General features: G+C 40.7%; 1 protein-coding gene across 4 annotated transcripts in view; it reads left to right on the top strand.

Moving 5' to 3' along the window:
- The window catches only part of ARHGEF7 (Rho guanine nucleotide exchange factor 7), a 129301-nt gene that overhangs the window by 76383 nt on the left and 29926 nt on the right, over positions 1-22992 (top strand). For all 4 annotated transcript variants that reach the window (XM_037038360.1, XM_037038357.1, XM_037038358.1 and 1 more), the window contains exons 7-11: positions 4372-4466; positions 4702-4797; positions 15909-16031; positions 21630-21768; positions 22516-22575. In XM_037038360.1, coding sequence (XP_036894255.1) covers positions 4372-4466; positions 4702-4797; positions 15909-16031; positions 21630-21768; positions 22516-22575 — 513 coding nt within the window. The remainder of the gene's footprint in view (positions 1-4371; positions 4467-4701; positions 4798-15908; positions 16032-21629; positions 21769-22515; positions 22576-22992) is intronic.

The raw sequence follows: 22992 nt of genomic DNA, 5'->3' as shown, positions 1-22992 counted from the left end.
CTTTTTGTAAAAAAAAAAAAAGAGCTAGATCTGTAGACAAGTATAGTACCAGGTAGGACGCAGCAGAGCTAGGGTTTGTGCCCGGGTCTGTTGCTCTCAAGTCCAGGTCTTTACACATCAGGGTGCAGCCACGCACATCAGCTTGCTTGCTAAGGCCAGCTTTCTGTTGTGACGTCATCATTGTGAACTGCATGCAGCATTTGCTCTTGTCTTAGTAACTATCCTTTTAGTGTTGGGAAGAAATAGCATCCCAAGACCTTGTGAATCCCCAAATTGTATTACAAATACTGTAATAATGTAACCTCTTACAGTCACATAAAGCAAACATTTTACGTGGTACCTCTTTTTGAGAGTTAATGTTACTAGGTAATAAGTGTACGCAGAGATGAACAAGCTACATTAAATCAGTGATTGCCGGGGTGTGGAATGGGTTTACTTCTGAGTGTCTTTTGGCCTCTGGATTTGTGGAGCCAGGCAGAGCTGTAGGAATGATTCCCTCTGGCGGCACTGCCCTTCCTTCCTCTCCTTTCCCCAGAAGCTGATAGTTTGTTAGTGGCTCAAGTTCTCTCTTAAAATATGCTGTTTGAAAATTTAAGTTTTAACTACAGTTTAAATATAGGGACTGTGTTGAAAGGAAGCATGCAGTGATTAGTTTTCTGTGTGTGGGGAGGGGCTGATTAGGTGAGTGGGGGAGGGTGTAGGCCGGTTGTGCCATTCTTTCATTTTTCCCATTGTGCTTATGGGAAAGAGGATTATGTTTTTGAAATTTGGTTTTAGTTTATGATGATAATTTTTTTATATGGATCAAATCTTTAAAAATTATCTTATGTTTCTTTTCTTATATGTAGATCTTTTGTTCATTTTTAACGGACCATCACTGCCATGTAAAATAAAACATGACATCTATCAAGATTTGCAGTGAGAGTTGTAACTCTTTTGTAAAATCATCGATACTAAGTGCTCCTTTAACGGTGGTAATAGTAAAATGAGTTTCTGTGTGTCTGCAAGGTACCGAAATCAGTCCTCCTTTGTTTTGCGTTGCTGTAGTGCTGATAGTTCGGGGACTGTCTCTGTGGCTTGCCTGATGTCCTCCTTCTGTGTGGCACCATTGTTTCACTGGACTTGGTTGTCCACGCCTTGTGCCTCGGGGAGAGTTCATGCTGGCTGAGCTCAGGCGGGGCTGTGGAGTAAAGACAGCTCTCTCTGAGAAGACACGCGCGTTCGCTCCTGTCCTGCCTTCCTGTGATGGAGCTTTGGCAGCCTGGCTACTAGGTCTCATGGGGTCCTGCAGCAGCCAGAGTTTGCAGAAGTCAAGAAAGGGAAGAAAGGTGATGACCGGAGTACACAGACCAGAGTACACAGGCGTGCTGCTCAGCGTAGGGTGGAGGGATGTGTGGCCTCCTGACGGAGTGGCCGGTCAGCGTCAAGCATGATTCAGTTAGCCAAGTCTTGGTCCTGCCTTGGTGGAAAAAGCTAAGTGTAACTTGGATTGTTTGGAGTGGGAGTATTATAGAACTTGCCTTTAGCACGTATTTGAAGATAATGTTTATGACTAGTAGCAGAAATGAACCAACTGAACTGCCTTAGTAAGTGTAGCTTTTTTGACAGGATTGCTTTTGGTATATTCTCATGGAAGCCTTTATATCTCTGCTTACTGTGATTAATTCTATTAAGGAAACGCCATTTTTTTTCTTACACTCACACCAGTGATATTTTCTTGTACAGTTTTCCTTTTATGTTACCTAGGAACTGTTTTCTGTTTTATAAAGTAGGTGTTTAGGTTTTCAAGTGTGCTCGAACTAGTGTTGCTATTAATTCCTAATGTTTATAATTGAGACATGAAAACATATATTTTAACCTTTGTTTTAACATTGCAAAAGGACTTTTCATTGTACATGTCTGTGACTTTTTTTATTTTCAGTGATCCATTATACTTGGCTTATTACTTCATGTTATTTTTGAAGGGTAAGATCTGGTTTAAGTATGATTCTCTGATGATGCAGTGGCTGGTGTTGCACTGTGTTCTCTGTCCACTAGTCCGTTGATATTTGTGTCTAATGAGTGTATTTCTTCGAAGGAAGGCATTATAATCATAGGATCAGCACCCAGATTCCCCCACAAAGGAATGAACTCTGGAGTGGCCCCTCCTTCCTCTGGCTCACTCCACCAGCCTTCCATGAATAGAGCCATTCAGGGGCAAAACCAGTGTTCAGTGTCAGAGTGAAAGAACCTCTGATTCTCCGCAAATTAAGTAGTGTAGTATGTAAGTTATTTAATCAGGTTTGCATTTACTCATGAGTGACTGTAGTCTTTCCTCAGAGTACACAGAAGACTGGAGTGAACACAGTAATCCATGTGGTATTTATTAATGCTGTAATCTTAAGTTTTTAGCTTAATGAGTACTTTTTTTCTTAAGTGTTTAAACATACCATTTGATGATCAGATATGAGGGGGATAAAACCTGAGTGTGTTTGATAGCTTTATTCTGTAAAAGTTTTTTTGTATGGTTAATTTAGAATGACTTGTTAGTTTTGGAAGACAGCACGTGTTAGTGCATGTAGTGGATACTCAGGGAAAAAAAACATGTACCATGATTTCCTGGTTAAAGAAGGTGCTGGCTCTCTTAACAGAGGGAAGTAAAAAAAGATAGTTGAGGAAGGGATTTCACTTTCTTTACTCACGTCAGGTCCCACTCAGCCTTGAGTCCTGCCCTTAGTCTGATTGCTAGAGAAGGCACTGTTGGGCAGTGTAGTGTCAGAGACCTAGGCTCTCACATTCTGCCTCTGCTATTCACTAGCTATTTGAGTTGGGGTAAGTTACTTAATGTCCCTACACTTCAGTCTTTTCCTCTGAAAAGTGCATAGGTTTTGTGAGGAGTAGAGATAATGTATGTAGAGCACCCTGCTCAGTGCTGGGAATATAATAAGCATCAGTAATTAGTCTTAAGCCTACTTGTGCCTCCCGGCTCTCCCTGCAGACTTCAGCACCTTCTCACCTTGTCCTGTGAGGAGCCTTTGCTCTTGGTGATTACTGGTGGAAAGAGGCTCATGCTTCAGTTCAGCTGTTTTGCACTTTATATTTAACTCTCAATTTTTAGGAGTCCAGTGGTTTTTGGCTAAATTTGCTACACTAATATAGGATACCAGGAAACATTTTAATTTTAAGGTTGATTTATAATTAATCTGCTGTCTTTAAATAAAGTACAGGCATACTTCAGAGATTTTGTGGGTTCAGTTCCAGACCACCACAATAGAGCAATAGTGAGTCGTGATCTTTTTGCTCTTCGAGGAGGGTCTTGCCTACAGTTAAACACACATGCACACACACACACAACCTCTGTGAAGCCCCATAAAGAGAAGTGCAATAAAATGAGGTGTGCCTGTAGTGGCTATTTAAAGGTTGTTTTATGTTGGTGGACCTTTAATTTTTAATAAATGTGTGTAGGATGATCTGACCTCTCATTTAGTGAAGGTCTGTCGTTGCAAGAAATTGATTTAGCTTTCCTAGATGCAAACAAGGAAATGAGCAAACTTGATTTCTTTTTAGTTGAAATATACTTTATACATATTAACATGCATAGATTGTAAAGTTGCAATTCAGTGAGCTTTGACAGGTGTCTATGTCTGTGTAATAACTTCCCAAATTATGATCTACAACATGTCTATCACCCTAGAATTTTATCTCATGTCCCTTTCCCCCTTGTTACACTTCCTTGCCCCTTTTTCGATTTCATTTCTGCCATTGTAGATGAGTTTTGCTTGTTCCTGGACTTACTGTAAATGAAATATTCAGCCCTGGCTAATATGGCTCAGTTGGTTGGAGTGTCTTCTTGAAACTGGAAGGTTGATCTCTGGTCTCGGGGCAGGCACCTGTGATTCCTGGTCCTGATGCGTATGGGAGGTGACCAGTTGATGCTTCTCTCTCTTTCTTCCTCTTTCTCTAAAAGCAATGAAAAAAAGTTCTCGGGTGAAGATTTAAAAAAAAAGGAATATCGAGGATATGCTTTTTGTAAATGCCCTCTTCTGCACAACACAGTGTTTAGAGATTCGTTCATGCGTCTGTGCTTTTGTGATTATCAGTGGTTTCCCTTTTTATTTATAGGCTTGGCATTACTTATCTGATGAAGGAATTCATGCTATCCTCATTCTATGTGTATCTGTGTCAAATGCTTGGCAGTAAGATGAAGTCAGTGGTGTAGCTGTGGTAATAGTAATTAAGTGGCAGTGAATTGTAGGTGTCTGTGGATGATATTAAACACATTAATATTATATAGAAGCAATAATATGAATTGAACAAAAGCTCAATGGTGATGAACTTTCGAAGGTTTATAAATCTTAATGTCAAATAATACTTATTCATCATTTATTGTAGGTGCTACAGAATATTTTGGAAACAGAAAATGAATATTCTAAAGAACTTCAGACTATGCTTTCCACCTATCTACGGCCATTGCAGACCAGTGAGAAGTAAGTTAGATGATAACCTGGGTTGATTGTAGAGTAGTCATCACCTTAGGGGTTCCCTTGCGTTCTCATAGGATAAAGGGTGAAGTGCTGGGGCAGAGTTTCATGTGCTAGTTTGCCTTAGACAGAAGCAGTTCCTTTATTAGGTTAAGACTTTAATGGGGCATCGGGATGGGAAAGCAGAGGAATGTAAGTAAAACTGTTTACCTATTTTTACTGTTATTTTTCTTGGCTGTAGGTTAAGTTCAGCAAACACTTCATTTTTAATGGGAAATCTAGAAGAAATATGTTCTTTCCAGCAAATGCTTGTACAGTCTTTAGAAGAATGCACCAAGTAAGTAAGATGCTAAAATTCACAAAATTCAGATTGGTATGACAGTTATTTAAAGGATTAAGAACATAATTTTAGAATTTACATTTCTGAAGATGGAATCTAGGTTATTTTGACATTTTTGGGAGGTATATTATCTTTTATTATAAAAGCTGTGTTTTACATTATCTAAATTTTACATTGGTGGTCTTTAAAGGGGGCATCTGTTGACTAGTCAGAGAAAAGAAAGGGTTTCACGTGAGTATGATTTCTAAGGTGTTGGGGGGAAGTAGGTGATGAATAACTCCAGCGGAGAAGAGGGTGGCATGTGAGAGAGCAGGGCGGTGCCAATAGCTTGGTTTCCTACGTGCCGCTGTGTGGTCCATGGGGAGGCGTGTGCGCACACCCTTGAAGGCCAAGTCTTCCCAGCCTCGTCTTCCGTTGAGTGTGGTTCCCGGCCTGAGGAAGCTGAGTGCTTGTAAAGCACTGCATGTGTAATGTGTTGTTGAGATCTGTTAAGGACTTGGTTTCGTCACGTTTCCAAACGGGTAGGGGGCAGGTGTGTTCTGAATGAGCGGTTGGGAGAGTTTTATTTTCTGTGTGACTATTTTTTGTTCTTTGTTAACAGCAGATATTAAAGGATGTTTATGAAATGCCTGCTGAGTGTTGGATGACTTAAAGTCAGAATGCACATGAAAAGTTTAAGATTCTCGTCCATCAGGTTATATTGATGTTTATTTATTTGTGGGCTTGATAAAGGAAGGCAGCGTGTTTTATTTTTGTGTTCTCTTTAATTTTGTAGTCACCAGAAGGACCAGAAAGTTTTTTTCCTCTCTGGTTGGTCTCTGGTTTTTCTTCCAGGTTTTTGCCTGTGTCTTTCTTGGTCTTGGGGGTGGTGAGGGCCTGCCTACTGTGCCTGCAGCTCTTTAAATTGGTAATGGTTTGCCATGCTGCAAGGAGGTTTGCTCCCCTGCCTTTGGCTTCAAGGCCCCATTGAGGCCTTTCCTGTCGGAAGCTGTGGCAGTGAAAGCTGCTTGTCAGTGTATTGAAACACCAGCTCTCAAACAAATCCAGTTTTTGTTTTTGCAGTATTTTTGGTTTGCATAAAATGACATTACTTACCTAATCATTAAGAGAGTAGTTTGAAAATCACTTTGCTTTCCTTTTGGTGAATGAAGATCATTTGGCCACAATTTGGGGTCTTTGCAAGAGGCTAGTCTGTTGGGCGCATAATGGAATAAACGTTTGCTTCTCCTTTCCTACTGGCTATATATGTGATGTAGACTAAATAAATTAATACTTATGTAGTACATTTTGCAGTATCTCTTGTGAGCCTCTTGTCAGCCTTGTGAAATAGGGTAGACATTACTATCTTCACAGTGTAGATGTAAAAACTGAAGTTCAGAGTTATGAAGGAATGGTAATGGCAAACGGCACCAGATGGTAGACCTCAGTCCTTGAGTATAGCGAAGAGTTCAAAGGCAAGAATTCAAATATAAGTGATAGTTTGTTTAGAAAGTTCCAGAGGTAGAAGAAGTGAGCCACAGAAGTTTCTGTTGGACGAGAGGCCAAGGTGTGACAGGTAGACAGCGGAGATGACTGGGGGTGCTGCGTTTGTCCTCTGACAGGATGGGATGTGGCAGCGTCCGACTTGCTGACCCCACAGTCCAGTCCTGTGACTGGCACTTTTCAAGTGTGTGGTATTTTTTTTGGTATATAACTTGAGGTATGTTGCATGGGGTGGATGTGACCCACTTCACCACTCCTCACCGAGTGTCTTGGGGTTTTCACTTTCTGTCTTTCCTCATTTTCAAGGTCCTTCCTTTTCCTCCTCTTTTGCATATACTTCCTGCTTCTTTTGGCCCTTGTCGTGACACTCAGGGCTGACAAAGTATATCTGAGTTTAAATAATCAGGTACATCTCAGTTGTGTGAATGAAAGTGTCTCATGGCTTCCTTGCTGTTGCTTTATGTTCAGCTCTGCTACATGGGGCACCATTTCATCAGAAAGGTTCACACAGGTCTATGAGTGGTTCTGCCAGATACTAACAGATGATAGTCCTTGGCTGTCTGGAAATGGATTTGATAGAATGCCACCACTGTGGAAAACTGAGGGAAACATGCCCATTTTGGAGCAACATTTCGAGAATTGTGTTTCATGGTGCTATTAGAGAGCAAGACAGTACCTTATTCTTTATATTCTCAGTTATGTACTTTTTGAATTTTAACATGTAGTAAATTTTCAGTAAATAGATGGTGTTAGATTATTAAGTCAATAGAGCTTAAGGAAGAATTTACTCGAGATAGTTTCAGAGCAGGTTTGTTGTTTGAACTATTTTAATTAAAAAACGTTGTGATTTTTGAGTTGAGCTGATTAAGAGGGATATTGTGTTACTAATTGATGAAGGCAAGACTAAAGAAAGGACTTAAAATAAGCCAGTAAGTTCCTTCTTGGGTGCTCGTGTACCTTCTGGTGAGGGCGTCTGACAGACAGTTGGCCATCCCTGGAATCACGTAAGGTTGGAGGGGGAGATTTGGGAGATGTAATGCCCCACCCCATCCCATTCAACCATGTGTGAAGAAGTGTAGCCCCAGGGGTATTTGCTTCTTGCGTCTTAGTTTTCTCATCTGTAAAATGGGCATAGTAGAATATACAGTGAGCATTAAATAAAAGTCAGCAGGTGGTGGCGGCTGCCTGAGCTTTGTTTCTTTATGTCAAAATGTGCATTCTCCCTGATTCTGCAACCCTCGCCCTCCCATTCTGTTAGAGCCATTTGTGACTCATTACTAAATGAAACACTGGTTTTCGATGTCCGTGGGTGATTCGCTGACATTCTTGAAGGAAAGGTCAGTTTTTCTTCAAATTGAAAGGTTTTTTCCCCCCTCACCCTTCCAGTTCTTAGGCATTATTTTCTGTTAGTTTTAATGTCTGCCTAGATTCAGACTAATTTAGGACATTAAAAGAAATATGTAGGATATATGACTTGAGATATTACTATCTCTGGGCAAATTGCTCTGTAGAAGACAGCAATAAAATTGTGTTTCCTTCTCAGTTTTTTTCTTTGCTATAACATTAAAAAAATCTTCATTGAGGATATACTTATTGATTTTTAGAGAGAGAGAAACATTGATGTGAGAAAGAAACACCAATTGGCTGTTTCTCGTACACCCCCCACAACCAGGGACCTAATCTGCAACGTAGGTATATGCTCTGACCGGGGATCAAACTCACAACCCTCTGGTGCACAGGACGATGCTCCAACCAGCTGAGCCATGCAGCCAGGGCAGCCATATCATTTTTGGAGATAGCTAATAGGTAGTGGACCAGCCATGGAATCATTTTGGAACCAGAGAACACTGTAGTGAGTCCAGTGATGTAAGGAATTGGTATGAGAATTCAGTCCCCTTATTCTAAATTTTATTTTTTAGGGTGGATGTTTTTATTATTTTCTTCTAAAACAGCTGGAGGGAAAACAACTCATTTTTAACCGCTAGCGTAGTTAAAACCATCATTGCCTATATTTGGAGTGGTAGAAAGTAGCAAAAATATTTTTAATCTTATTCTCATTAGACATTAATTAGTTACTTGGAGGCTGTGTCTGTGTCATAAACTAAAAAGTCAGGAGAGTTTCACTTGGAATGTGAAAGAAAAAATGACTAAGTGTTTAGGAAAGAAATGTTGGGGGCAACTAAGGGAGCATTGTAAATGGTAATTTGAGGAGTCAGAGTGATTAGAATTGTAGAAATTTTCTTTTATGTTTTTATCCGACTTGTTTCCTTTTCTCACATGGTTGCTTCTGGCTCTTTATACCCGCCGCATAGATCTCACACCTCTGCCCTCAACTCTTCTTGATTTTTGGTGGCCACCATCCTGAGGATCAAAGCCAGCTCTTGATCCTGCCTCTCAAATCTGACTTTCCAGATCTGATCTCTTGATTTGTGTTTTCACTATCTGCTTGATATTTTTGTGCTACTCTTCCCAACTTTTCGTGCCTTTCAAGTCTGCTCAGCAGGAATCCACGTCATTGTCCCTGCCTTTCTTCTCCCCTGGTTACCAACCTCCCTCCCTCCACCTTTTTAATCCTTATTTTGGTTAAAGGCTCTACTGCCCCCTAGTCTGTTCTTTCTAGAAACCCTAGGTGCCTCTAAGGCTTTCTATCTTGATTCTGCCCCTGCACTGCCCTCACTGCTACCACTTGCCCTGACTTAGGTGACCCCATCCCTGCTGTGCCCTTGCATGAACCTCCTACCCAGGCTCTCCAGAGCATCCTGTTGGCCCGCTATGCATCCACCTCTCCTTCAGCCCGGCTCTTTCTGCAGGGGGCCTCGTTCGGTCAGCACTCCCCTCGGAAGCTTTGGATGGCTCCCAGTTACTCATTTACTTACTCACAGCAGTGCTTTGGAAACCTCTCTTTGAGATGTTTGAATGGGGCATCTTGTGGAGGTGAAAGGTGATTCAAGATCAGGTCCAAAGTTTTAATATCTGTGGTAGTCCCTCAGACGGGCTCCTGTCTGTCCAGTGGCACCAGACTGCTCTCCTGTCCTGTCCCTTCCCCTCCTCGTGCCTTAGCTCAGCAGGAAAGCCTTTCTTTCTGTCCCGTGGGGACCAAGAAGTGTGGGTTCCCGCTCAGTTCTCCCTGCCCTTCCCTTCCTGTGAATTTACTTTCTTCTCCTCTTATTAAAAACTGCTTGTTCTTTCAGACCCAGTGAGTATGCATCACTTCTTGTCACGGCCTTCTCTTCTTCCTTTGCATTTACTTACATGCATGTTTGGGATTTCAGCTGCAAACTCCATTTCAATGGGTTTTTAGTTGCAAACTCTTTTTCGATGTATAATAGATATAAGTAGACTGAGTTCCCTTGTATATGACAGAAGGAATTCAGCTTATTGAATACAATAGTTCATATAGTATATACTAAAGTATTTAATTGATATTGATTGAATAACCACACTGATTTTGTTCAAAAGTGAATTTTTTAAAAAGATTTTATTTATTTATCTTTAGAGGGGAAGGGAAGGAGAGAGGGAGAGAAACATCAATGTATGGTTGCCTCTCGTGTGTCCCCCCACTGGGAACTGGCCTGCAATCTGGGCATGTGCCCTGACTGGGAATCGAACTGCAATACTCTGGTTCGTAGACCCAAGCTCAGTCCACTGAGCTACACCAGCCAGGGGAAAAAAGTGAATTTTAAAGCTTATCTTAGTATATACATATATTCATTTATGTAAATACTCTTTGGACAATAAACTAGTATGTATTTGTGTTAGATTATTGTCAAAATGCAGATTTAAACAGGAGGGTGTTTAGGAGGATGTCATTTGTTTTTTTGAAGGCTGTCATTTTAAACTGTTTAAATAATAGCAAGCCTGGGTGATGTAGAGATAATAATTAACTTTGGAGAGCAGTCTCACTTGGACCCAGAGCACATTTCTGAGCCTGTGCTGTCCTTATTAAGAAGCAGGGCGTAGGAGTAGAGTTTATCTGGAGATGATTTGGGGTAAATTGTACACATTTGTAGAAGCAGGTGCTGACCTGTGTGATTCAGATTGTAGGGTTTACCTCCTGTGTGTCAGTACAGGAGGCAGTGTCTGCCCTATGCCCCTGGGTTGCCATGCACTGTCACTTGGGAAGCCCCTGAGTAACTCTTCCCATAATTTCCTTATGTGTTTAGATTGCATGATTCCATAGAAACATGATTTCAAAGCACATTTCCAGTGCCAGAATGTTACAAGTCTAGGAATTTAGAGGTGATGGCAAACCAGTAGCATGTGCAGGGAACACAAGCAGTTGACCACGGCAGTGAAGGAGCTCAAGAAGGCTGATTACTGGTGAGAAGAGGACTCTGGGAGGAATTTCAGATTCTGCAGCCTTCCTGGGGCTCTAGCATCCTTTTTTTTTTCAATCCTCATGCAAGGACATTTTTTCATTGCTTTTAGAGAGAGGAGGGAGAGAGAAACATTGATGCAAGAGAGAAGCATCAATTGATTACCTCCCATATGTTCCCAGACTGGGGATTGAACCTGCAACCTGGGTATGTGCCCTGACTTGGAATTGAACCCACAACCTTTTGGTTATGGGACAGTGCTCCAACCAACTGAGCCACCAGCCAGGGCAGCTTTGGCATCCTTGAAAGAGTTTTCTGTGTTCGGGGTTTTGATTCCCCTAGAGAGGACTGTCTGTAGACTGTCTGAAGCCATTGCTATGGTGTCTGCCTGGTTGTGGTCCCCAAGGCCTCCAAGGCCGTCCCTGAATGGGAACCTGAGGCTGCTTACGTAGTCTCTTCTCTTGAAGTTGCCTATCAGTCATGGACAGACTCTGCAGGCTTTATCAAAAACACTGAAGTGTACTGAGGTTTGCCCAGCTCGTAGTGATATCTTCATGTTGATCTTAGTCTCCCCTCTGAAATCTGTAGTGAATTGTGGACTGTGAGTGTTTTATCTAGTTAGCAATACCAACAGGAGTAAATGTGTTAATAAGAGAGAATTGCTTAGCAGTTTTAATGATTTCTCAGAAGCATTTTCTGATTTGTTCATTTTTACTTTGGGAAAGGAAAAAGGCCTTTTGGACATCCCCTTGTGTCCTTTGCTGTTACTCTTACTGCAAAGACTGTAGACTGGATTGTTTCTGTCAACACAACTGTTAATAGATCATTGGTAACACCTGTTGTCAGACCATTGCTGACACCACTGCCATTATCAGATCTTGGCCATTGGCACTGCTACCAGAAGGCTGCAGGTGAAAGTTGCTAGCAATAACAGCTTTGTGAGCCATTTGTTCTTTGTACCTGACCTCAACACCATGTTGCAGGCCCTGCCTAAATATTATCATTCTCTGAAAAACAACCTCTAGAAGCACAAGAGAGAACCAAAATGAACATTCTGAATTTTAATTCTGTCATATGCTGCATTGATGATCTTTGTAAGTTTTGCTTGTTATGTTTATTCAGTGATCCTAGATGGTATCATGTGTGAGACACATTAGCACATGACCTAGGCTCCAGTTTTGGAGGATGACTCATGTAAGCTTTGTGAGCCCTGTCTGCTGGTGCCATTTAGTGAGTATGAACTACAATGGCTTTATGAACTGTAAAGCCGTTTATATGGTGGTGGCAGGTATAGTGAATTCTTGCAGAATTGGTTTGAGAGAGTTAAAAAAACTCTAGGGCCAGGCTCAGTGGGGCCAAAGGAAGAAAGAAAGAAAACCTTATTTAATGAAGTAACTGTTCATGTATAAGCCATGCTAAGATATAACTTAATTGTAATTAATTGATGAAATATAAGAAATGAAAATCCATTGATTTAGATTTTAGGTACATTTTCCTTTGAATGCACCCTTAGACTGTGGTATTAGACTAGGTGAGAAGTGAAATCATAGCACAGTATGTGGCATAGCACTGAGCAATATTATGCAATCATAATAATTTAATCACTTCCATGTGCACGTCTCTGACAGTGTTCTTCTCTTGTTCATAAAACTTTGTTATCCCATCTCTCCAGTTACCTTCAGTCCGCTCAGCTAGGCAGTTGGGGTTTCCTGCTAGAACCCTCTCATTCTAGATGCCAGACTCTGCTGTTTTGCTGTGTCCTTGAGTATGGACATCACCTGCTCAAATGTCAGTGTGTTATAGTCTCAAAATACTGTACCTTCGGTGTCTTGATCCTGATAGAAAGGCGGTCCAGTGTGCAGCATCCTTGCTGTGTGTGATGACTGGTCTTTGGGTGACTTAGAAAGGGTGCTGGTCTCTGTGCCTCCTCCTGGCGGAGGGTGTGTGCTTCCTCCTCTGGGCTGACAGCAGTTTGTATCTCACAAAATTGAGGCATTGTTGGCTGTTTTATATTCCCCTTATTTTTATTCTTGTTTGATGTTACCCACAAAGATTGCAGCCACCTTTAAGGTAAAGAAAATTGCTTACTCTTTTTAATCTGTGATTCCTGGTGCCTGAATAAATAGTAGAAGTTCATTTGCTAGGTCAGTGACTATCTTGCAGATAGAACTGTGGCTAATTCCTGAAGGCTATTTAAAAACCCTCTTAGAAGGTCACACTTGGAAAAGAGTCTGCTGACAATACTGATGTGAGGTTACTTTGACTTCAGATAAGGATAAATGAACTAAACAGTACAACTCCATATAAGCCTGTTCAGGGCTAGATGTTACTGCATTAGGTTAATGCTGTTGACAGCTGAGCCATGTTCTGTGCCAGAATTACTGTGCCTTGCCTGCTCTTTTTCTCAGGATAGTAATGGTGATAATTGCCTTCATTTTCTTGTTTGCTTGTTTTTTTTCCCTATGCCTATCACTAATTTATTTTTGGCTTATGTTCATTTCTCTCAGTATGTTCATATATATTAGGTACTTACGAATTTTAGTATTGTAGAAGTCACCCTGGACCCTGCTGGTTTTTCATCTGTAACCTTGATGCATGGTCTTGGTGTCTCCCTTGACTGTCATCTTGCATTTCACCTCCATGGTGTGAGGTGCTGGTGGCTTCCTCTCTCGTTGCTATAGACCCTCATTTCCTAGGAATGTCTTGAGGAAGGAGTGCTTGGAAGGCGGTTAATCCATGTACACACTGATTATGATGCATGGAGATAGGATTGTCTGACATTATTTCTGTTTCCTGTTTGTTTGTTATTTTATGGTCCACTTCATTTTATTTTTTCTTTTTCTTTTATTGTTGTTCAAGTACAGTTGTCTCCATTTTCACCCCACCATAGCCTCCCTGCCCCATAATCCCTCTCCCCCTCCCCTTTGGTTACATCTGTCAGTTTGTTCTTTATTTCAGTGTTTCTGGTTATATTTTGTTTGGTTGTTTGTTTTGTCGATTAGGTTACTGTTAAAGGTGAGATGATATGCTATTTGTCTTCACTGCCTGGCTTATTTCACTTAACATAATGCTCTCCAGTTCCATCTATGCTGTCACAAAGGGTAGGAGCTCTTTCTTTTTCTGCTGTGTAATATTCCATTGTGTAAATGTACCATAGTTTTTTTTATCCACTCATTTACTGATGGGCACTTAGGTTGCTTCTGTCCACTGTTTTAATGGCCAGTGTTGTTGTGAAGTCCCAGGCTATTCTAATTCCTAATTCTTTGTGTGAAACTTGTGTTTCTCCCTCTCAAAGCCTTTAGAGCCTGTCTCTAGAACTCTGAACTCTTAACCTGACGCTGCTGCATTTCGTTTGGGTCATTTTGCATCCCTCCTGCTGGCACTCTGAGTTCTTCCTGTGTCAAGATTTGTCTTTTAGTCTGCTAAATTTAATGCTCTTTTATTCTATTCTGTTTATTTATTTTTTTTGTAGCTGGAAGTTTTATCCTGATGTGGAACTGCTTGTCCTGATCTTCTCATCTTCTCTTCCTTGTTAATCTGGGAAATTTGAGAACTTCATTTTTCAGATTTCCTTTGACTTTCTCATTTGCTCTTTTATTTTGATTTTCAAAAACTCCTTTATTTTTATCCCCAGTGTTCTCATTTTTAAGCTATCAACCTAAGATCATCCAAACCTATAGAGGATTTGTATGAAAACTTACTTGAGTCAAACTGAGGATACACCTGGAAGCAATATCTTGTCAGCAGACTGAGTTCAATGCTTTTGGGAATAAGAGTTTGTAGTTTGTTTTTATGCATTTGAAATTAAGGAGAGAACTAAGGAGATGGAAGAAAGCTAGGTAGAGATTGGATTACTATATAGTTAACAAGATTATGTGCTGTCCTGAGGGTGATTACGCACCTAGGTGTAGAGAAAAAAGTGGACAGCTTGCTTAAGGAAATATAAGCCTTTTACTAAAAAGACAAATGCTGTGTGGGGCATGGCTACCCACCATGGCCTGGCCAGTTAGGAATTTATGACCAGATCGCCCTGTGAGGTACTTTCCATAGAACCCCCTTTTTCCCATCCACAAAAGCATCCTTTTTTTTTTTCCATAGACCTTGTGTTACTTCTTTCAGGATTAATTAAAAAATTTTTTTGAATATTTTTCTGTTTCCTGCATACTATCATATTTTCCCCCATTTGTACTCCCCATCTTTTGCCCTTTGTCATTCATGTTAGATTTTTTCCCCCTAAAGTGTTGGTCATATTTCTGTGTCTTCTATTAATTAAGATTGTGCAATAAACACTTGAGTGGAAGTGCTGGTTGTGAGTTGAAACTTGTTGACTGTTTTGTTGGGGAACTCCTGGTGTTACTATTTTTTGGTCACTTTTTTTCTGGGTCAGACGCCTTCAGGAGAACAGAAGGCTCTTCAGCTTTCTTGCTTCGAAGGTTATAATCCTTCCTGTCAGTGCTGTGGGGTTCTGGTGGGCAAAGGAGACTGGGGTTGGTCAGTGTTCTTTCTCCCTGTTTTCTAAGGACCCCTGCTTCGAGTCACTGCTTGTATGCTCAACCAGGGCAGGGATCTTCTGATGCGAAGAAGTGCGTGTCTTGCTGCCTTGCAGACCTTTACTCAGCCATGTCTGTGGCTCTGCTGCCGAAGGGCCCTCTGGTTGCTGGGGGCTAAGGTGTGGTCTTAGAGTGGGGTTGCCTGCCCAGTTATGGCCACTCATCATCTGCTCTTCAGCTTCCCAAGCGGGTTCTGATTATCTCTTTTTCTGTTCTTTTTGTTCTTGTCAGTTTATGCCTTTTGAAGAATCAAGCCAACTATCATAGTGTGCTTTTGGGAAGTGGAGGGCTTGATAGATGTGCTCGGTGCCCAATCTTCATCTGAAGGGAAAGGTGGCTTTTATATCTTTTGTGTGCCTATCTTGATGCTACTTTGGTAGAAAAACTTACTAACCAAATAGCCACATTTTATAATTCTCCTTGTTTCGTGCAAAATATAAGATAGCTGTTTTCCTCACTCCTCAAAGAAGCCTGGACTTGTGGGTTTGTAGCTCTGCTGTGTGCAGGTGCTGGCATCTGGATGCTGGGGAAGAGGTAGGGGTTTAGTTCCCTATTTTGTAGCAGAGCAGCTTTCAAGGTAGGTACTTCTCCCTGCTATAACCGTGCTGTGAACAGCTGTATTCTGGGATTTGTGTATTTTGTTTTCATAGGGTGGTACACAAGGGGTCTTTCTTACTCAAAGGATTCTGTGTTTGTTACTGAGCAATTTCCTTCTGCCTGTAAGATTTAGGATTATTTTCTTTGTGTTGTATGTCTCCAGGTTGCCTGAAACTCAGCAGAGAGTTGGAGGCTGCTTTTTAAATCTGATGCCACAAATGAAAACCTTGTACCTTGCATATTGTGCCAATCACCCATCTGCAGTGAGTGTTCTCACGGAACACAGGTGCGTTCACATAGACATCTTACCTGAAGGGAAGGGACTTCTTGGGGAACCCTTCAAAACAGTGCTAATATTCACTTGATTATTCAACAATGAAAATTTTAGTTACCCCTTAAAATTAGTGCCTGAAAAGTACTGGTAATAAGTCTTTGAAATGCATATTAGATTAGTATTTCTGTAATAGAAAAGGATATTTTTTGAAGTCTCCCCTTCAGCCTAGAACCCTTTGGACAGTGGGTTGAAGGAGCTGGTAGGATTTCTAGAATGTAGCTGCAAGCTAAATCCAGGCTACCAGAATCATGTTTCTCTCAGGTCACACAACTGGAAGTACATGAGACTGAATTAGATTTGCTTTAGGAGAAAATATCCCATTTTAAAATTAAGATTGGGTTTTATAGGTATATTGAACATTAAATTGGAGGCCATTAACTTTAACTTTTTGACCTGAAACAACATTAAAACACCTGAAACAGAACATACAAATTTTCTGCAAGTTTTTTAAGACAAGGCCATCCATGCCTATTTCTCGAAAATTGTTGGAACACCAGGGAGCATTTCAGTCATGAGCAGATGTCAGGGGGTGCAGATGCACAGACTGGTAGCAATAAGTGCTTTAGAAAAATGTTTATGGTTTATTTTGAAAACAGTTCAATATTTATTAAACTATAAATGGAAAAATAGTTTTAGTAGCATGAAGGTAAGTGTTACTGTGCTTTTAATTCTAATACTTAACTTCATCTTACTCTAAATATTTCAACTTAAAACCTAGACACTCTTGGTAAGCGAGCGTTGCTGAGCTGTTTAGAGATTGAGTTGGGGTCCCAGTGTGGTGTCCTTGTGAGTATGAAAGAGGTGGCAGGGCTTCCGGATCAGTCACCTGTTCAAGCCCTGACTACAGCCTTTCAGCGGGTGGGCCTGGGTCACCGCACACGTCTAAAGGCATTTTGCAGGGTTATTGTAAGCCTTAAGCAAACCCCGAGTGAACTGATCGGAAGTGAACGAACATGATAAAGGTCCTGAAATGAAACTACAGTCTTTGACATGGTGATGAAGAAAAGGGACCTTAGGATATACAGTTTCTGACAGAAACAGAAAACCTAAAAGACACCGTGCCCCCCCCCCCCCCCCCCCCATTACCTTGCCCTTCCTCACCTTTCCAGGAGGGCGGGCTGTGATAGCATGCACCTTGCTGAAACTGTATAACCTGTATTCAATTATGCTTTTTGCTGTCTACTACTGGGGATTACAAATTAAATGAAATTTTTACAAAAGTGAAATGCAAGGATTAAATGTGTTTCTGAAAAAATTTAAAGGAATTGTTGATGCAGTGATGGGGAAGCTATACAGAAAGTAAATAGAATGTTAGGGCAAAATTATAATCATTTTTATCTTTGCTTGCCCTCTTTTTTTGAGGGGTTGATTCTCTAGGATTGGGCTGGAAGTATGGAGGGGGGTGAACAATTTTAAGGAAAAATTCTAAGTATTTTTCCCATGAAAGTGAGGATCTGTCCTGAAGACATTTAAAGTAGATTCAGACTGTTAAAGTTTCCTAAAATAATAGTTTCAAGGGAAATGCTTACAAGCACGTGCTGTTTATCCTCTCTCTCTTCTGTACTGTTACTTTAATGACTGCACCATAGCTAAAATGTAAGTGTAGCATTTCCCCAAAATAACAGGGAAGGAATACAGATAAGTGTGTGAGGGGGGAAACTGTGCCTCCTCCACATGGCTTGTCCCAGTGTTGAGAGGTGGGTGGATTGAGGTCACGCTCTGGGAGTGTGAGCCTCGAGAGTGGACGTGGCAGGATGTGCTGCTGCTCACGTGCCCTCCTGACGTCTCTGAGCAGCGAGACTCCCTACTCTGTTCACTGGTCAGACCCCACTTCTGAAGTGTAAGTCCATGAATTGGCCGGTAGCTGCTGTCAGCAGTCACTGCTTTTTGTTCTGGGATCTTCGCTTGTAATCACTTTGCTGCTTCCCTGCATTTGTTAAAGTGCGAAGCTGCCACACCAATGGATAGATTTATCTCTGTTTACGTCTGAGTATGTTTTTTAAGGATTGATTTAAGTATAGTGTTTTGAAGTTTTAAGGCCTATTTGCAGCCACATGGGTTAGTTTAAATTCTTAGTGTGAATCTTGCGAATGCATTTACAGAACCACCAATTCTAGAATTATAACTCATATGTACTTTTTGCATTATCATGTGATAATGATAGTAGACATAATATGTTAGTGACTGCCTATTTGGAATGAATTGCGGGTTTCATAATTTAGTCTGTCCAATGAATTTTGTTTTTTCCAGCACTTTAATTGTTACTTTTTTCTTGGCTACATGATAGTTCTCCTTATTTGTGTTCCTTTTTTTTTTTTTTTGCCTTCTTACAGCCCACAGTATCATTTCAGTAAATACAGCAGAGCTGCATTGCATAAGGATTGCTCACATCAGTAGAAGTTAAGCTGAAAGAGCCATTGTTTTGTTAAATAGCTGTAAACATTTTGTTTTATTGTACTAAATTTTTAAAAAATGAAAGTAACCTAAAAAATTTATAAAGTTCTGTTTTTTTCTTAACCATACATGTTCTAGCATTACAAAAATGTCATGAGTATATTAAAATAAGTTACTTTTGCTTGCAAAAAATTTCACTTACATTTTAAGTTGTAGAGTTTTGGGGAGGAGGAGTAATAAGAATAACTTAGTTTTGTTAATTTTTCTTTGCTGTAACTGTAGTTACAAAATTTAAAATACAGTTCTGAAATATCAAAAATGACATGAATAGACTTTTCTGTGATTTGTCTCATTGTAGAAAAGGCCCTGCATAGATTATATTTCAAGGATTTGAAATGTAGTTCTGGTACCATAAAGTTCCATTTTGGGGGGATTTTGCTTGATGAATTTTTCAATAATTAGAGAAAAGCATACAAATATAAATTGCTCTTTCTTAAATCCTCATTTTGCTCTACTCCTGCTTTAGGGATTGACAGTGAGTAATACGAGGAGGAGCATTTCTGAGTAAGGATTGATGAGAAGTGTTAGGAGAGCACAGTGAGTACGAGGGGCCAGACCAGACACAGAGTGTCCCCTCAGGCTTCGGGCCGACTTGGGCTCAGCCATCCAGCTGGCAGTGAGAACAGAGGCAGAGGCCCTCACTGTGAGTCCTCATCTGTAGACACGTGTAATAGTACTTGTCACAGGCCCAGAGTGCTGTTTACCAGAATCATGTTCAGAAGCATTTGCTCTGATACCCCGCTCAGAGTGCTTGTCCCGTAGTGTCTCTCTCTTTTCTTCGTTCTTCTTTGTGACCTTTCTCTGCCGCTCTCACTTCTGCTGGAGCTCAGTAAATGCCTGGGGTAGGTGGGAGAGGAGGCTGCAGGTAAGAGTCAGTTTAGGAGCATTCTTCACTTATCCTGCCTATCTCCTGTGAGGAAGGGAAAATGCAAAATGATGATAAAACTGTGCAAACAGGTGCTCCAGGTTACTGTTCATGGCTTTGAAGTCACCACGACCTCTGGGGTAAACACTAGACTAATGCACAACAAGGTTCTGAAACACCACTGTACCCAGTTTCAGTAATCCTAGCCCTGTGATTTTCCTGAGAAAACCATTCTTAGAAAGAATGTTACAAAGTTACACACAGAGATGTCGAACTGTGTGTTGATTATGAAAGCAAGCACGCCCACAGCCCTAGAAGTGGTTTGACAGCTTCTGTGCTGGTAGCATTTTAAATTGCGTCATCATGATGGCTCACAGTGAGGAAATCATAGTGAAGCCTCATTTCTTACAGAAATGAGAAAAGGTTTATTGTTGTATGTGTTAAGTTTTTTATAATTAGGGTTATGTTTTTCACTCTTTTTATAAGTTGCTTTTATTTTGACAATATCTTCTAAATGTTTGTAGATGTATATTTATTTTAAAAGTTGATATTAAAATATATGATATATTGGTGGCAGATAGTTAGCTAATAACAAATTATTAACGAACTAATAACAAATTATTACTGTATTTCTTTGTGCAGCCAGAAATGCACTCTGATTTTAAATGCAGTGCACCTTGCTTAACCAGGCCACCTGAGTTTAGATAGAGTTGTCTTCTAAAGAGGTTTTACGTGCTTAAGCAATGTAAGGCTGATTTCTTATGATCCATTAATTTGTTTTCAACCCGATATTTGAAACCTTATATTTCTAAGTTGGTTTAGTTAAGCTTTAAGATGATTTCTCCTTTATATGATCAATTGAGGATGAGGTAATGGAGGAGCATCAATATCAATTCTTGTTCTCACACTTCTCCACATGGAGTGATTTTTGGTTGGACCATAGGAAACTTATATTCACCACTTTTCATCTAGCACTTTCAAATGGTTTAGCCTAAATATTGTACATATTTTTACTAGGAGCCCTTAGTGTGTGGCTGGTGTGTTCCCAAGAAGCTTAGGCTGGGGCCCAAGTGTAGCTGGGTAGGGGGGAGTGATGGTACTGCTCTTCCCAGTAGGTGACATGGGGATGTGGAGTTCATGCTGTCTCTTCCCAGTGGGCGCCCTCGTTTTCTCCCAGCCTGTCTGCCCCTCAGTTTCCCACGCCTGGAGTGGTATGTGCAGCAGCAGTGAGGAACATAGACCCAGGTCCTCGCATGGACCCTAAACATCATCTGTCCTGCGGTGGAGAGACAGAAACACAGAGTTTCAGTCACTGATGTGAGTCATAAATGTGCCAGTGACAGTTGACTCCCCCTCCACTCCTGGCTTTCCTGCCCTTGTTCTGAACGCCAAGGCTGTGGAATTGGGCTGCCCGGGGCAAACGTAGTGTGCATAATGGCAGAGGCCTCAGGAGGGCATCGTTGGCTGTAAAAGGTACACGAATAATAGTGATGTTGATGGAGAAAGAGGAGTAGTTAAATATTAAGTCCTTTTTAAGCTTTTTAATTTTCTGAATATGTAGTCCGTTTCCTCAACACTAAAGAAATGGAGATAACTTTCTTCTTTGTATATTGTATGGATTAAATGAAATGAAGGTGTGAAAATACTTTGGAAATTCTAAAGCCTAAATAAGTATTAATGATTTCACTGTGCCACATCGTACGCTCTGAAGGTTGGAAAGGTTTGTTTCTGCCACAAAATGCTTTCAGGTGCAGTCATATGGGGGTGTTTGGTGGACTGACAAATGTCTAAAGTGTTAACACCATGATTCAGTTTATTGTAGTTTTAAAGTCTCTTTTCTCTCTCATGTTTTTTACCATCTTGAAGTTCCCAGATAATTGAAATCTGTTAATCTAGCTCTAAGAATGCACACTGACATTTGAACACTTATGAAATTGACTCGCTGAAATGGTCTTTCATGAGTGGAATTGCGTAGGAAACCATGTGTATTCTGTGTCATGTACAGTTTTTGCTCATAATGAGAGGAATAACATAAATCTTCAGGGGTTCCCCTTTGGTGTTTTGAAATAACCAGCACGTGTTTGGCTAGAGAAGTGGTGATTTTAACAATGTTAAAGATACCGTTGTACTTCATATTCTTGGTGATTGCTAGTGGGGATAAGAGAACGTCTTCATGCTGAACTCTTAACGGCAGTGTCTTACTCTTTTACTGCTGGCTGCTTGTTGCTCAGTGAGGAGTTGGGAGAGTTCATGGAGATGAGAGGTGCCAACAGTCCGGGGATTCTCGTGCTGACCACCGGCCTCAGCAAGCCATTCATGCGCCTGGACAAGTACCCCACTCTGCTCAAGGAGCTGGAGAGACACATGGAGGTACTGCTTATCACGTGTCTGTCACTGGGCGTCTGTTAGCTGCTGCCAGGGAAATTGTCGTCGATGATTTATTTTTGAGGCCAGAACGAGCAACAAGAGTTTACCAAGGCCTTTTTTAAATTCAGTAGGTTTTCAGAATGATCTTGTTAAATGCTGTTTTTCTTCTTATCCCAGATCCTTTCTCTCCTCTTTCACCCACTGCTGCTGATAGAAAGAGTTCCAAAACCTAGAAAATGCTAATAGCATTCAGGAGTCACATCAGAAACATTTAGCCACAAATAGAAAATGCGTAAGTTGTAGAGTAATATAATGTTAAAACTATCATTTAATTAAGGGTACATATTATCTTATTTCCGAAATTTGGATTTGTGTTATAGGCTAGGGTTTGGTGAACTTTTTCTGTCAAGGGCAGGCAGTTGTTCTCCACAACTGCTCACCTGTTGCCAAAGCAGCAGGGACTGTGTGGAAGCACTGGGTGTGGTGTCATGTGTGCTGTCTTCGTTCACCACAACAGACGTTCTCCTGACTCCAGCTCTTGGCTTCCCTCTTCCAAACTACTCTTTCCCCTAAGTCCACTGGCTCCATAATTGCCTTAAAGAATGAGAGGTGGCACTCCAGTGCTGGGAAAAATAGGACGTAAGACAGGTTGAAAGGTATTGGAAAATTGAAGCTAGTCTAAAGAGAGTGCCTTTTTAAGAAAAAAACTTTTCATTATGAAAGCTAATGGTGCGTTTCTTTTATTCAAAGGATTATCACCCAGATAGACAAGATATTCAGAAATCCATGACTGCCTTCAAAAACCTTTCAGTAAGTGATTAAGTGTATTATGGAGTGTCGGTCTCAGATATTATTATGGCAAATTAATGTAGAAAGTTGTTTTTCAGCTAAAAAGTTAGGTGATAAAAATGATCTGTGATGCATAATTCAGGTTTACTTTGATGAAATAAAAATGAGTGTACATATAGTAGTTATTCCATAGCTGATGCATTCTCATGCTTTACTAGACTTTGGACACTAGAACAATGAAATGATCATTGTTTAAATATTTAAAAGGCACCACGTAATTGATGCTATAGCTACTTGAAAATGATTTAAACATGTTTTCAACCTCCATCCTAGTAATAGGGTGTGAAATGGAATTCTGGTGGTTCTGCTTTATTTTTTGTCATGCACTCTCACTGTTTCTGAGGTGTACTCCTTATTTATAGCACAAGTGGGACTTAC

This window comes from Sturnira hondurensis, unplaced genomic scaffold (assembly GCF_014824575.4).
Source record: "Sturnira hondurensis isolate 20B ecotype Veracruz unplaced genomic scaffold, ASM1482457v3 Scaffold0024333, whole genome shotgun sequence".
Classification (NCBI taxonomy): Eukaryota; Metazoa; Chordata; class Mammalia; order Chiroptera; family Phyllostomidae; genus Sturnira; species Sturnira hondurensis.
Note: the sequence above shows the minus strand (reverse complement) of the source record. Positions and strands in the feature narration are given on the sequence as shown.